The 14,858-nt window shown below is 37.6% G+C and overlaps 2 protein-coding genes across 2 annotated transcripts; one reads left to right on the top strand and one right to left on the bottom strand.

Annotated features, from left to right (window-relative positions):
* The first annotated feature begins 4,877 nt into the window (after positions 1–4,877).
* Positions 4,878–8,262, top strand: LOC148872954 (myb-related protein 2-like). Its single transcript, XM_088969092.1, has 7 exons — positions 4,878–5,543; positions 5,626–5,836; positions 5,928–6,004; positions 6,087–6,144; positions 6,319–6,391; positions 6,474–6,543; positions 7,148–8,262. The coding sequence occupies exons 2-7, from the start codon at positions 5,626–5,628 to the stop codon at positions 7,904–7,906; spliced, it is 1,248 nt and encodes a 415-aa protein (XP_088825218.1). The 5' UTR covers positions 4,878–5,543; the 3' UTR covers positions 7,907–8,262.
* A 4,815-nt stretch (positions 8,263–13,077) lies between these two features.
* Positions 13,078–14,049, bottom strand: LOC148872953 (uncharacterized protein At5g19025-like). Its single transcript, XM_088969093.1, has one exon. The coding sequence runs from the start codon at positions 13,908–13,910 to the stop codon at positions 13,218–13,220; it is 693 nt and encodes a 230-aa protein (XP_088825219.1). The 5' UTR covers positions 13,911–14,049; the 3' UTR covers positions 13,078–13,217.
* Between the last annotated feature and the right edge of the window lie 809 nt (positions 14,050–14,858).

The following is a 14,858-nucleotide window of genomic DNA, read 5'->3' as shown; positions in this document are numbered from 1 at the left end:
GTCCATCGCTCTTCTACTCAAAAGGAGTCACCACTCTGATAGACTGATTGTCGTCCAATGTTTGGGAGACGCACAAGCACAATTCCACTCCACATCTCGCTACCCTCTTTATATTATTTTTTTCTTCATGTTATTCACCTTTTTCATAAAACTGATTCTCTCCCAAACTGAATAATAATAAGTTTCCGCACATTAGAATCAGTTGTTGTTCCGGAAGGAACAATTGAAACTAAGATTGTAAAGAGAGAATCCCTGTATTTTTTTAATCTGCTCGAACTATATATAAATTAACCTTGTATCGATCATATCTCCCGGTTTTTTCCTATATTGCCGGACCACCCACCTCATAAAAAGGAAATTTTGCCACAGCCCATGTAGGGATGGGGGTTGTTGAATTGATATCAGTACTTTAAACCACGTACTTGTTTTTTTAATTTCACTTTTATAGATATTTTTATAGGGTTCCACACTTCCACTATGATATGGGAAAGATTTGATATTTTAAAAACTTCTGACCAGTCAACTGAAATCATAAACGCGGTAGCCAATCAGGTGTTATTTATCAAAATTCATAGGCAGGTTTTGATTGGCCAAAACTCTTTCCATATCAAGTATTTCCCGCATCATAGATTTCCCCATTTTTATATCATTAATAAATAAAATAAAGGATTTCCTAAAAATACCTTTAAACCAAGGTTTTAAAAGCTAGACCGGACATAAAACTGTTCTTGCCACCAGTTCCCAGGTCAAACAGTCCAACCATCTGATTTGAACCGATGGCCCATTCTGATTTTAAATAAATAAATAATGGCCAAAATCATTGTCGGATCAACGGTCCAACAGTTCAATGAGGGGATCTTGTGGCTGTTTATTATAATTCTGATTGAAGTTTTCTTGCTGCTGCAGGGGGAAGATGCATGATTAGAGAAGGGCCAATAGAAGCAGAATTGTGGGCAATTTGGAAGGCTTTGTGTTTTGCTAAAGAAAGAATTTTTTTTTTTTTTGTTTTTTTTTTTGCTGTGATTGTCATTTCAGATTGCTCAATCTCAGTTAAGGCCTTAAATTCTGCTTCTTTCAAGAACATTCCTTTTTTTTTGTTTGTTTATCTTTAGTAAATAAAGTTGTTAGCCTTTTCAAGCCTTTTTTGTTTTCAAAAATTAAACATGTTGCTAGAACTAGTAATATGTCTGTTCATACTATGGCGAGCATGGCTAAATGTTGTAAAAATGATCTTTTGTAGGAAGGTGATCCACCACCTCCCTGGTTGAACTGTTTGTGAATGTAAATAATTTCTTATAATAATATATTTATTTTAACGATCAAAAAACATCCAAATTAGCAAATCACTGACCATGTCAACAGTTTTTTACCTAACAATAGTTTTAGGATGAAATGAAATTGATTACCTGATCATTTCCCGGATCAACTGGTCCAACCTTCTGGTCCGGTTTTCAAAATCATGCTTTAAACAGGTCTATTGAAAGCCTCAAGATACTTGAAACCTCAATAATCCACTTATCCACTCTCAAACTTTGTTGTTTCACCATAAACGTGGCTTTTCAATCTGTAAACTTCAGTTATATAAATATAAATCGACTTTTACGGCCAAATCTTTGTTTTAAGCAAATAAATGCAGCGTCATGGGCCACACAGCGTAGAAAGTAGAAACATCCCATATAACATGGATGTTGACATCTGCCATTCTTTTGGAGGGTTTTTGTCTGAAAACTTCCCTTCAGTTTTTCTATTATATTTACCCACACTTTTCACATCTCCTAGACCCCACCCCCACCCTGTCAGACTTATTTATAAAATGCTTACCTTCCTTTACGTTCGTTGGGTCACCCTCCTTTTGGCTCTGTTATTGAGAACATTTTTGGGATCAACAGCCTCTGTTGTTGAGAATTTTTTTGGAATGCCACATTATCATAGAGTGAGTGGGGCAAAATAGTAATTGCCCCCTATTTCTTTTAATCATAATCATAGACATGGGCGTGAATTGGTGTGGTGTCCAGCCTAAAAATGTTCTCAACAGTATAGGATATCGGGGACCAACAGCTAAAGTTAATTCCAAGATGTTGCTATTTCGAGTACACGTAAGTGTCACATAGGCATTTTGAGTTTAACGGCCAAAAATCATGTTTGGATGGACCATATTAGATGAAAAACAATAAGAAACTAAAATGTTTTAGAAAGAATACAATTCACCGTCACTCGAAACACCAAAAAGGTGTTTCAAGCATCAGCCATTCAAACGGTTCGTTGACATGGTTCTACTATTCATATGTAGTATGGTGTGTCTATTTCCTAAAAAAACACCTCACTCAAAACTGCTATTATACCAAACACCATCTAGGTTTTTTTCTCCTATTTTATGTTCTTCCCACATTTCATAACACATCAACACTCTTCCCATTTGTTTCTCAGACAAAATAGGTTGTAAGCTTTGGGCTTAGTCCCTAAATCAAGTGAAATTCTTAATCAGTACCCTATACTTTGGCTCGAATGATAATTTAGCCCCCGAACTTTAAAATGCGACAATCCAATACCAAAACTTTCAAATTGTGACAATCCAACACCCAAACTTTCAAGCATTGACAAAAAGAACTGAACAGTCCCAAATCCTAGCCTCTTCTATTAAAAAATGTTGGTGATTGCTTAGAAGAATCTAGAATATTGGATTGTTCAATTTTATTGTCAATGTTCGGATGGTTGATAAAAAGAATTAGATGACATTAGAGTATTTTTGACTTTTCAAATGTCACTTAACAGCTGATTAACGGAGTGGTCAACAACAGGTACTAGATTGTCACATTTTAAAAGTTTGAGTACTGGATTGTCACATTTTGAAAGTTCGGGTACTGAATTGTCGCATTTTAAAGTTTGGGGACCAAATTGCCACTCAAATCAAAGTACAGAGTATGGGGGTGTCTTCAAAGAATAGTAATTACCAGAGGAGTACTATGATAATCTTGTAGAAACTGTCATTTAACAGAAAATGTCTGACAAGGGGTGTCTTCAAAGGTCTCTAGAAGTCAGAGGGTTAAGAGAATCCTCAAAAAGTGGAGAGTTTCAGAAGAACACCCTTCTTTTATCGGTCTAAAGTCGATGTGGCGGGGATGGCTGGTTTAGTCTCCATCGAATATATGCAAGTCATTCCTTATTTTCCACAAAGGAAGCAAAAAAATATCCACCATACGATGGAAGTCTTTTAGCCTGTGTTTGGTTTGCAATACAAATATATTTGCATTGATGCAAAATCATGGCAGTTCAAATTAATTGAGTGTAAATCCTAACCAATTTTTGTTTTAAAATGTAGCTTATTTTGTATGATTGCAATACAAATGAAGTAAATTAAGACATGAAGCAGAATAAAGTAAACCCCCAAATAAAAGAAAATGACAATTTGCATTTTTTTTATTTGCACTCCATTCATTTGTACTAGTGTAAATAAAATTTCTATAGGGGGCCAAAACGTAAATGATGTATGGATAGACCCATAGGGGGGACCAAACCATTGAGGTGGAGAGGAGAGAGAAAAAATTACATAAAAAGCTGTATTACTGTGAAGATTTTCTAAACCATAGGGGGGGCCATGGCTCCACCCTTGCAACTAAACGCAGCATTAGGCTCAGTTTGGAAGGAATACAAATACAAATATATACAGTGCAAATGCATACAAAATAACAGAAAATATAAGATTGTGTACTCTATATATTTGTATTTGTATTCATTCCAAACTGAGTAAGAACTGAATTATCCCACAATAAAACCGGTTCAGGTGAGGAACGCCACCACCCACCCACACCCAGGATTCAACACACCATCAAAATACCCTAAAAATCTCCTAGCTCAATAATCAACCTGATCATATCTCGGTAGTTTGTATGTGCTGCGATCATGAATAGTATCGAAATCGAAACAGTAAGAAAAGAACTTGTGCAAAAGTTCAACAACCAAGGCACCAAACAGGAACTGATTGCTGTCAAAACTTATTCTGCCATTGTTCACAACAAAAATTGATCAAACTACTTTGTTGTATCAATAAAATGGAATTTCGTAGTTAAGGAAAGAGAGGAGCTAAGTCCTCTATACGTATTACGGAATACAATGCGAATCAGCCACTCCTAACTATGCACAACCCCATAACGAAAACTAAGGCAGAGAAAGAGCTCTGCTGGCTCCTGGCTATGTCGTCGGTGACCTAATTCCAAGTTAAAACGAACCAATTGGAAATCTCAAAACTTGGAAAGATAGATTCAAAATGCACCACTTACGTACTCTTATAGTAGAAAAAGCATGATATCTAATCTACCCAATGATATCTAATCTACCCACTTGCACTTGGAAGATTAGACCACCGTATAAAACCAAAGCTCATCCAAGCAGAAGTTAATGTCACGGCAAGGGGTCCTTCCAAAGGCCGTGAAGCCCATGACCCATCTTGCAGCCACAGCAAATAAAAATAAAAAAATAAAAAAATAAAAATGTAAGCAAGTACAAACTTTTTCCCCTTCTCTTTTCTTTTCTTGTGCTTCCCAAATCCTTCCGATTCGTCAGAGTGGGAGTGTGGAACCAGTTGTACCATGCCAAGTGGGTAATGGAAAATGTGTGGGTCCCTCTTCCTTTTCATATTGTATGTACAACATGTTGAATAAGTACCAAACTTATCGAAGGAGACAAAAGGGAATACAATTCCTCATTCCATTCCTTGCTTTCAGACAATCTCCGAGAAAGAGCATCTCTCCAGAAGGCTTAATTTTTTTTCTTTCTTGAATGTATCTAATTCCCCAGTTACTAGATGCCCCAGTCAAAAGAATCTTCTACATTACCTTCCATATCACCAATAAAAAAATAATGTTCTTTTTATTTTTGATAGCTAGGCTGGAATTAATCCTCATTTCCAATCTCATTAGTTTACTATCAGCAGCATTTTTTTGTGATTCTGAAGGCATCAGCAACAAGAAATGTGATTTCAAGACTCGGATGTGAGTCGATCTGTAGATATAACTATTTTTAGGAATCCCCCGGAGGCTTAGAAGGCCTCGAAACCATGAGAAAGTGGATTCCCCTTCCTGGGTCAGAAAATTCCTCACCCATCAAGGAATGAGGTTCCTACTTTTGCCAGAGGGACCAATGCAAAAGAATACAAAAGCTTTGGTGGATCTATTCTTGTACCTATTGCAAGGTGTGAAGTGTTCCGGAAAGTTATTGTGCAGAGGAATTCAAATGGGAAGTAATTGTCTAGGAAAGGAAAGTGGAGTTTCAGGACAGGGCCCACCGATACCCACAGTGAGAAGGACAATATCTCTTTTCAAGTCACTGTGAAGATCAGATTGGGCCGAGTGTTCCGCCGGTTCTGTCCAAGATTCTATACTCGCTCATTTTGCTTTATAATGACAACCCCATGCAACCCTTCATTTCGTAAGAGCTGGTCAAAGACCGAAAATAAGCGTATGCACATATTCCGGCGGCACATATAGTAACTGAGCTCTCGTCTCTCAAGGAATAGTAGGCTATATCAAGGAGAAAGAGGAAGAAAGGTAAGAACTCAATTTGCCATGACACTATTTTCTTGCTTTCCCATCTCAAGACAGATAAGTGAATGTTGTCTCTGAATAACAGATGTATCATCATCATCATCACCACGGGAAGACCAGCTTCCCTTCTTCAACGATGTCTATTCCTCCAGAAAGACATTTGTTCCTGCAAAATGGAAATGGCCGTGGAGATACAGGATTAGTTCTCTCAACTGATGCTAAGCCCAGATTGAAGTGGACACCGGAGCTCCACGAACGCTTCATTGAAGCCGTCAATCAGCTTGGAGGAGCAGACAGTGAGTATATATATATATATATATATTGAAGAACATCAGAGCTAATACCCTCCAAACGACACAGCTAATTCGAGACTTTTCTGTGTTACAGAGGCTACTCCAAAAACAGTTCTGAAGCTCATGGGGATTCCAGGGCTTACCTTGTATCACTTAAAAAGCCATCTTCAGGTACATTACTAGAGTTTGGTAAGATTTCATTACAAGCTCACTGTATTATATGTTACACAAACTAAGTTCTTTTGGCTCACAGAAATACAGACTCAGTAAGAATCTCCACGGACAAGCTAATATGGGGACCAACAAGAATGGTAAGAAGACAAATCTCATAAAGATATTTACAAGTATGTAGTCAAATAAAATCATTTTTTTAGTGCGGAAAGCAATAATCTTAAGAAGAGGAACAAAATATTAGCTTTTGTAAGAAATAGAAGCAATTCAATGAAGACATGTTTACTAACTGAGAATAGAACATACAATGGCAGTGGCAGGAGACAGGATATCTGAAGCAAGTGGAGCACTAATGAGCAATACAAGCCCCAGTTCCCAGACAAACAAGTGAGAGAAGAAAACAGATTATTTCTTTTACTTTATTTAATTTCTGAAGAGAGAATGAACTTACGTGGATTTCAAATATCAGAAACTTGCAGATAAGTGAAGCAATTCAAATACAAATTGAAGTGCAGAGAAGGCTGCATGAACAGCTTGAGGTATATGACATACAAATTCCAGAGATTTTATTAATTCCCAAAACCAAGCATGACTTGTTCAACTCAACAAAAAAATAGCAATTTGTCAAAAGCGTCAAACTTATTGATTGCTCTTTTAGAAACTTCTCAACCAACCTTTGGCAAGACCAAATTAAAGCAAAACTTCACACTAATCCTTACTGAAATAAAAAGCTTCCATGCAAAATTTCACCTGATTGTACGTCATTTTGTATAAATGAAGGATTTCTATGTTTTGGCATATACAAGTGCATAGGAAAAAATTGTAATATTCGTTACATTAGTTCATATTGCAATAAAACCTCGGATTTGCGAGGTGATTTTGAAGACTCTATACATTCAGCAAGAAGCTGTGGCAGCCTAAATGTCAGGTTTAAGATGTCAATCGCTTCACAAAATTTTACAATCTACTTTTCTAGTATTTCAAGACTCACTTGGTATTTTTCTTAATTTGAATAGTGCTTCTATGATCACAGCTTATTTCTTAGTCTGCATATATAAAGTTGGTTCAATATATTATCAAAAAAAAAGTTGGTTCAATGTGTATTTGTATATAAACCCAACAGCTTGCTCTGAACTGAACCAGGTGCAGCGACACCTACAGCTCCGGATAGAAGCCCAGGGAAAATACCTTCAGTCGGTGCTGGAGAAAGCCCAGGAGACACTTGGAAGACAGAACCTGGGCTCTGTGGAATTTGATGCTGCAAAAATGCAGTTTCCGGAACTAGTCTCCAAAGTATCTGCTGAATGTCTGAACTCCACCTTCCCTGAGTTGAAAGAATTGCAAGGTTTGTGCTTGTGCCCTCAGAAAACACAAAAAATGCAGCCCACGGATTGTTCAGTGGATAGTTGCTTGACCTCATGTGAAGGATCTCAAAAGGACCAAGAGATACATAATATTGAGGTGGGTCTGAGACCTTATCAGAGTAGTGCATCTCTGGGCCTAAAGGAAATTGTTGATGACTCCAGGATTGAGCAGCCTGAACCTACATGGGGAGAAGACCTGAATGAAAATAAAATGTTTTCTTCTTCCATCGGAAGAGATGCCGAAAGAAACATGTTCCCCATGCAAAGAAGCTGCAGCAGTTTATCTACGACCAGTAGGGTTCAGGGAGAAAACCGGAATGCCAGCAGCAGCTTTGCTGAGGCAAGAACCAAAGAAGGAAATGAAGATGACAGCTTCCTTAACCAAAACTGTGCTAGAAGACCTGTGGCTAATCTGGAGAATGATATGTCAAAAGGGTTCAGATTGCCACATTTAACAGCAAAACTGGATTTAAATACCCATGAAAATGATAGTACCACTCACAAACAATTTGACTTGAATGGATTCAGCTGGACCTAAGAGGCGGCATTGTAGTTGGACATGGTAGCTCAACCTAAGTCCATGCTCATTGGACACTTACAGTTTTCCTTCCATCTCCTTGGAGGTAGTTCAGACTTCAGAAATGTAGCTCTCTGTTCAGCATTCAGCACTGAAAACTATTTTGCGATGGCAGCATATCAAGGTTGATGACTTGAGCTCAGGATGAAGCTAGGATCGAAGGCAACAAAGATGAAAATGAGACCCAACCATCTGATTAATTTGAGAAATCAATAGCAGGCGTTGCTCCGAGAAAAATGTATTTTCCATTGTTTAAAATCTTGTGAAAAGAGTAACACTTAATAGTAGATTGTGCTACATAACTTCTTAGCTTGCAATGAAATGCATGTGAACCTGAAAGTGAATGTCTAGGTCAATAGACTTTAATATTTCTGCACAATACATGAATTGTAAGTAGCAAGCTGGTTAAATAAGAAATATCAGCTCGCTAGGTACTTCTATAAGTTGGGCTTTTCAGATCAAAAACAAGATAAAGGAGGGCTGTATCAGGTTGTTAGCAAGCATCAAAACTTTTGTCAAAGTCTTACAAGAAGTTCGAATTATCATTTTGTGATCATGCTGGGTGTCCCCTGGAAGTGATGGACTGTAACGCCCAGTTGTATTGATAAATAAGCAAGGTTTCTCACTTCCTTTCGGATGAGGGTAAGTAAAGAAGTTAGTAAAAGAAATATGCATTCAACTAATTACTTAAATATAGTGTAGAAGTTCAAGACTGCTATCAGCCTTGAACTCTAATAGATTTCAGGTTCGAAAATAGAAGGAAAATGTAGAGAAGGAAAGAGAAGAGGAGGAAGAGAAGAGAGAACTGTAGAACACAAAGGGTTGAAAGGAGGGAGAGAATCTGAATGTTCTGCCGCTGCCACTTCTATTTAGTATTTATAGGTTATGCTCATTACATGGAAAGGACAGATCTGCCCTTAGTACTTACATAACAAATAGAACAAAATAAAACTGAAATAAATAACAACTGAAATAACCAACTGACCACCAGCTAACCCTAGGATGACTAGAACACATTCTACCCTACGAACACAGTGGGACCATAGCTGTGGGGCCCACATCAGTGCTCTCTACATATAGGAACATTAACAAGAAAGGCTATGGAACTAGTAGACATGGTGAAGAGGAAAAGGATTAACATAGCATGTTTACAAGGAACTAGAAGAAGGAAAAAAAAAAAAAAAAACTAAAGAAATTGATGAATATAGAGCATGGTGCACAACACAGGAGAAATCATCATCATCCAAGCCTTGTCCCAACTATATGTATAATCTTCTTTTCTTATTTCACCATTTCTTTTCTTATCTTCTTTTCCTAGGAAAAAAATAGAGGCTCAGCCCCTCTATTTTGTGAAGTTTCTTTTCTTTCTTCCATTTTTTTCATAAATATGTTGATTTTCTATGTTTCAAATGAAGCTTATACATTTTCTATGATGTTTATAGACAATTAATAGTGAAAGATGGCTGTTGCTTGTTATGAAACCTAACAAATTACCCTAGGATTTATGATTTTTATTCATAAAAAGACACATCACCTAAGGGACTAGGGGAAAACTAATAGCAAAAGATGGCTTTCGTTCAAAATAACCCATCACCTAGCCTCGCCTCGATACCTTGAAAACTATGCCTCCAGGTTCCACTACCTTTGACAGTCAACAAATACAAAGATAGCTTAACATGTGGAGCCATGAGTTCGCATGGTCACAACACTTTATTTTGACCCTCGAATAAAACACCACATACTATTAGGGATGGCAATTTTCCCCATCCTCGACGGGGACCCGTCTTCCCCGACCCGATGGGGTCGAGGATGGGGATTGTTTTGGTGGAGCGGGGACAGGGACGGGGATTAATAGGAATCATCAAAACATATTTAAAACATTATTTATAATTTAAAAATTTTATTTATTTTAAATTTTATTTTTCAAAAAAATATTACTATCTAAAACAATTTCGGGGATTTGGGTCCTCGCGGAGAACCCATCCTCGTCGGGGATTGGGGATGGAGGACAAATTTTATCCCCGATGGGGATCGAGGACAGGGATGGGGTTAATTTCAGAATCGGGGTTGGGGATGGGGATTATGACCCCCTCCCCGACCCCACCCCGTTGCCATTCCTACATACTATCAACTAAATGAAAAACCAAATCACCCAATGAGTGTTTGCCTAGGGGATTTGGTTTTATTTGTTCTCATGGTCACAACACTTACTTGCAATCATCTAATAAAACATAGACATGCTATTAATCAAATGAAAAACTAAATTATCTAGTGAGTGCATCTTGTTGTTTCTATCCCAAATGACACACTAACAACTTGCCTATAAGGTCTACTACCATACTATGACAATTTAGAAATATTAAGGTAGTCTAACATGTTGAGCAATTAGTTCAAACAACATAACACTTTCTTGCAACCCTCCAATAAAACACAAACATGCTATAAATCAAATGAAAACCAAATCACCCAATGAATGCAGGCCCGGGTGATTTGGTTTCAATGAGTTCACATTGTCACGACGCTTTCTTGCAACCCTACAATAAAACACAAATGTTAACAATCAAATGAAAAATCAAAACACCCAGTGAGTGCATGCTTTTTTCTACCCAAATGATACAAAAAACAATCCACCAATATATGAAAATAAAAAAAAAAAAGGAGGCCACATCTAAGGTCTACTACCTTACTATGACAATCAAGAATTCCCAAGGTAGTCTAATATGTATTGCGATGTGTTCACATGGCAACAATACTTTCTCGTGACTCTCCAATAAAACACTAACTTGCTATCAATCAAAAGAAAGACCAAATCACCTTGTGAGTGCATGCTTGGGTGATTTGATATTCATGAGCGCACATGGAGACAACACTTTCTTATGACCCTCTAATAAGTCATGAACATGCTAATAATCAAATTTAAAACAAAATCACCTTGTGTGTGTATGGTTGGGTGATTTGGTTTCAATTTGTTCACATGATCATAACACTTTCTTGACCCTCCAATAAAACACAGACATTCTATCAATCAAATAAAATACCAAATCACCCAATGATTGCATGCTTGTTGTTGCTAGGCAACTAGGAAACAAGGCACCCCAATCGTCTAGCCTCACCACAACACCTCGAAAACTTTGTTTGCTACATATAGCCCTTACCCAAAGGTTCTCCTTCTACCCCATAGGCCCATACCTACATAACAACCTACCAAGGACAGCCTTGTCCATGAATATAAGTGAGAGAGTACTCAATTCTAACAAAATGCCTTCTTCATGATTCTAGACTATTGCACATTTATAGAGACTATGCACTACTCTAATAGCTGACCTTAAGATCTAAATGAAGGAATTGTTTGTTCTGAAGCCAAGTGATAGAGATATGGAGCTCAAGCATACAACTAAAGGAAGAAAAATCTAGTTTGATAGTCATAGAGGTATTACTATACTTTTTCAAACTATGATACCCAGATAGGCATTTCAGACACTTATACATATAACATATTACATGGATACTTCTGGATGTACTCTATAGCATTACCACTTTTCGAATATGTAAACTACTATGTTTTAACAAATCATCCTATAAAAAATCTGTACAAGACTACATGTTAGAAATTTAATAAACTAGAAAATAACTTTTAGAAAGCTTAGATTAAACAAAAGCTGGATCACCCAACTATTGCAAAATTACCACCAATGCAGAAATCTATAAATATGTAATTTCTTCTTCCATGGTTCCTTTCCTTTATTCCACACCTACATCAGTTATTCTAACTAATTCTTTTTTTTTTCCTTTTTTCAAATTCCTTGCTAGTGATTAATTAGTTAGATCTTATAAGGTAAATGCTAATTATTTGAAGGGCCAAGACTCAAGGGATTTATATTACTAATAATCAAATTTTGGATATGGAAGGTACTACTTAAATTACAAAGGTTTCTCTACAAGAACTTGAAGGAGGCTCTCCACCATCAAAGATGATTTCTCTCTTTTCTCTAAAAAGGGCTATTGCCTGATTATTATTGCAGCTATCTAGGACCTTGGGAGGGATAGACTGCATACAAACCTAACCCTATGCATTTTATTGTTCAAAGTGGTCACTCACAAGTGCAAACCAATGTTCTCATGCTTGTCAGACTAAGAGCACCAAGCAATAGTCCCATGCTTCTCCCTCTTTTCTCTGTTATAATTTATTTTATATTAATTAAAAAAAAAGGTACATAGCACCAAAAAATAATAATGTTTCACTCATCATGAGGGGGATGAAGCAATTTAGCTCTAAAAGGACTTCCTTCTCCTTTTCGCCCTGAAATGACCAAAATGATTTCAGTACATGCAGCTCACCACCTACAACTGAGGATCCCAGATTGCCAATCGGCAAGCCACCAATGTTCAACATAATTCGGGTAAAATTCATCATTGATTGGCATCCTCTAATGATAGCATTAAGTAAGGTCCTTGAGCACAAGTGAAAGCCATAAATCACCAACACACAAAGAAACAAAATAACAAGCCAGAAACACGTTTATGTGGTTCGACATGAAAGTTTATGTCCATGGGAGAGGGAGATCAATCCACATCCTAAGGTTTGAAAATAAACAAACTAATTAAAAGTTCCAAGACATAAAAGCAAGCCAATGTAATGATGCAGCCTGCGCCAAAATTTTGAGACTAAATGAAGCAAACAAAACTGAGTATTACTGAAACAAATAAAGCAAACAGAGAAAATAAAGAACTATCTCCCCGCCAGCAAAGATATTACTACATCAAATAAAGTTGTCCCACTAGTGCAAAATGGAAGGAAAAACACAAAAGAAAAAGGGGAGAAAGAAAGAAAGAAAGAAAGAGAAAAGCAAAAACAGGTTAACAATTTCTTTATGATGTATGGAACGTTTAGAAAAGCAAACATTCAGAAAATTTTAAGAAAAAATCATTCACTTCCAAAAGAAACACGTTTAAAAGTGATAGACAAAACCAAACCCTACAGAGAAAACAGAAGGCAAAATTTGGTTGACCTAATATTGCTATTACAGGCAAAAAATGAATAATTATTCAACATTAGCCAAAGTAAGTCTAGATTTGTACATTGTATATCATGAAATATAAGTAGATAAGGGAGAAACATGATTCCCCGTCACATGTGACTATTACTGGACTATAATAGATCACTTATTTCAGAGGTAGGGAAAATGTGGTCATGAACCAACTGATACTTCTAGTTCTTAGTTTATTAATATAAAAGAAAAGGAAAATTGAGTCACAATGGACACATCTTTATCTACTTCTTAATTCTACGGAGTTTCTTGGGCCCCCAAACCTCCATTCTACCAGCAGGACATCCACAAGGTGCTCGAAAGATGAGAACCGTGCGACCATTCAATGGCGCCATCCTTTTCAGCTCTGCTTCCAATTCCTTGTGATCCTGGCCCAACTCTAAAGGTCTGACACCATACGCGTCCTTTGGCACAGGAGACAGGTATTTCACGCACTCTTCTGATTCAAGCTGGATATCAAACTCTACCGCCTTACGAAGTCCCTTGCAGTAAGGATTCCCACACTTCCTATACTTGTGATGGATGATCTCCCATAAAGCAATCACCATAACGAAAGTTACAACCAAACCAACTACATAAGCAACAGGTGCGCTGCATATTACATCGCTAACGAGAGCATAAACTGCAGGAAGAAGCTCGGAGGCTTCATGGAAAAGGAATTTGAAGTATGGGACCATCAGAAATCCAAGCGCTCCAAGTACCAGAAAAAACAGAATGATGTCAACAGCAGCGAACAGCGAGTGATCACAAAACTGGTGTGACAAGGGATTTAATGAATTGCTGTGTTTCTTACTACGAGAGTAATTGTAGTTACTTCGATAATCAGGCATGCCGAAGGAATTCACTGTGTTCCTGTGCTGATCAAAAGACTTGCAAAACTCAATCAAGCTTCGGCAATCAACCATTGGTAGTTTCATTAAGCTATGAAAGAGTGAAGAATCTGTAGATAAAAAGAAAAGGCTTCCTAATTTGCTGAGATTCAGTCGCTGTGATTCAATTCTTTGATCTATCAGAGGCTAGCTACGTCACAAGTAATCCGAGCTCCTGTTCGGCCAGAGCTTAGTCTTTAAACAAACCTCTATACCGATTCACCAAACTTTGTAAATTTGTTTTCCTTTGTAGCTGAGACTTGAAATGAAGCAAACGAATCCAGTAACTGCAGATAAGAATCGAAGAACGAATTTTTGCAGACAAAACCGGCTTCCACCGGTTCAAAGAACCAACTCACTACGAACAATTTCCACTGACAGATCTCCAGATCAGAGAGTTCCGAATCGATTGAAAGACGAGAATATCAGCAAGAACAAAGAAAATGATAAAAAAGCACCTGATATCTCAGAATTTTAGCAACCGATATAATCGGATCTTCAACACCAGAAAACCAATTCGTCAATCTCCAGACTGCGTTGGCGCATTTAAGACCCTTGTTTCTAGATTAAAACAAACTGAATCACAACCAGTAAATCGATCCATCAGTTATTCACTTATTCTGAATTCTGAACTCGCGGAGCTTCAGAATTCGATCCGCCTGATCTCGTGAGAGAGAGAGAGAGAGATTTCTCAGTTCAATGCCGGCCGTGAGAGAAATCTCATGCAAATTACAACCGTATGAACCTCCGTGAACGGAAATGGTATTTATGCTCACTCTCTCTCTCTCTCTCTCTCCCCCCCCCCCCCCCCCGGGCTGTCTATTGCTTACTGATTCACGCGTCCGGCGTCACGCCATTTGGGAGAGACCGAAAATCCACGCCGACTCACGTTCTATCACATTTACAATTACCTGGTTGCCCCCGATTTCGCGACGTAAAATTACGAAAATACCCTCCCATGATGACCTATGATACAATTCTTTTTCTATTAGTTTC

This window comes from Nelumbo lutea, chromosome 2 (assembly GCF_056320005.1).
Source record: "Nelumbo lutea isolate HS-2025 chromosome 2, American lotus-T2T, whole genome shotgun sequence".
Taxonomy (NCBI): Eukaryota; Viridiplantae; Streptophyta; class Magnoliopsida; order Proteales; family Nelumbonaceae; genus Nelumbo; species Nelumbo lutea.
The sequence above is the reverse complement of the archived record's forward strand: the minus strand, read 5'-3'. Positions and strand labels throughout refer to the sequence as shown.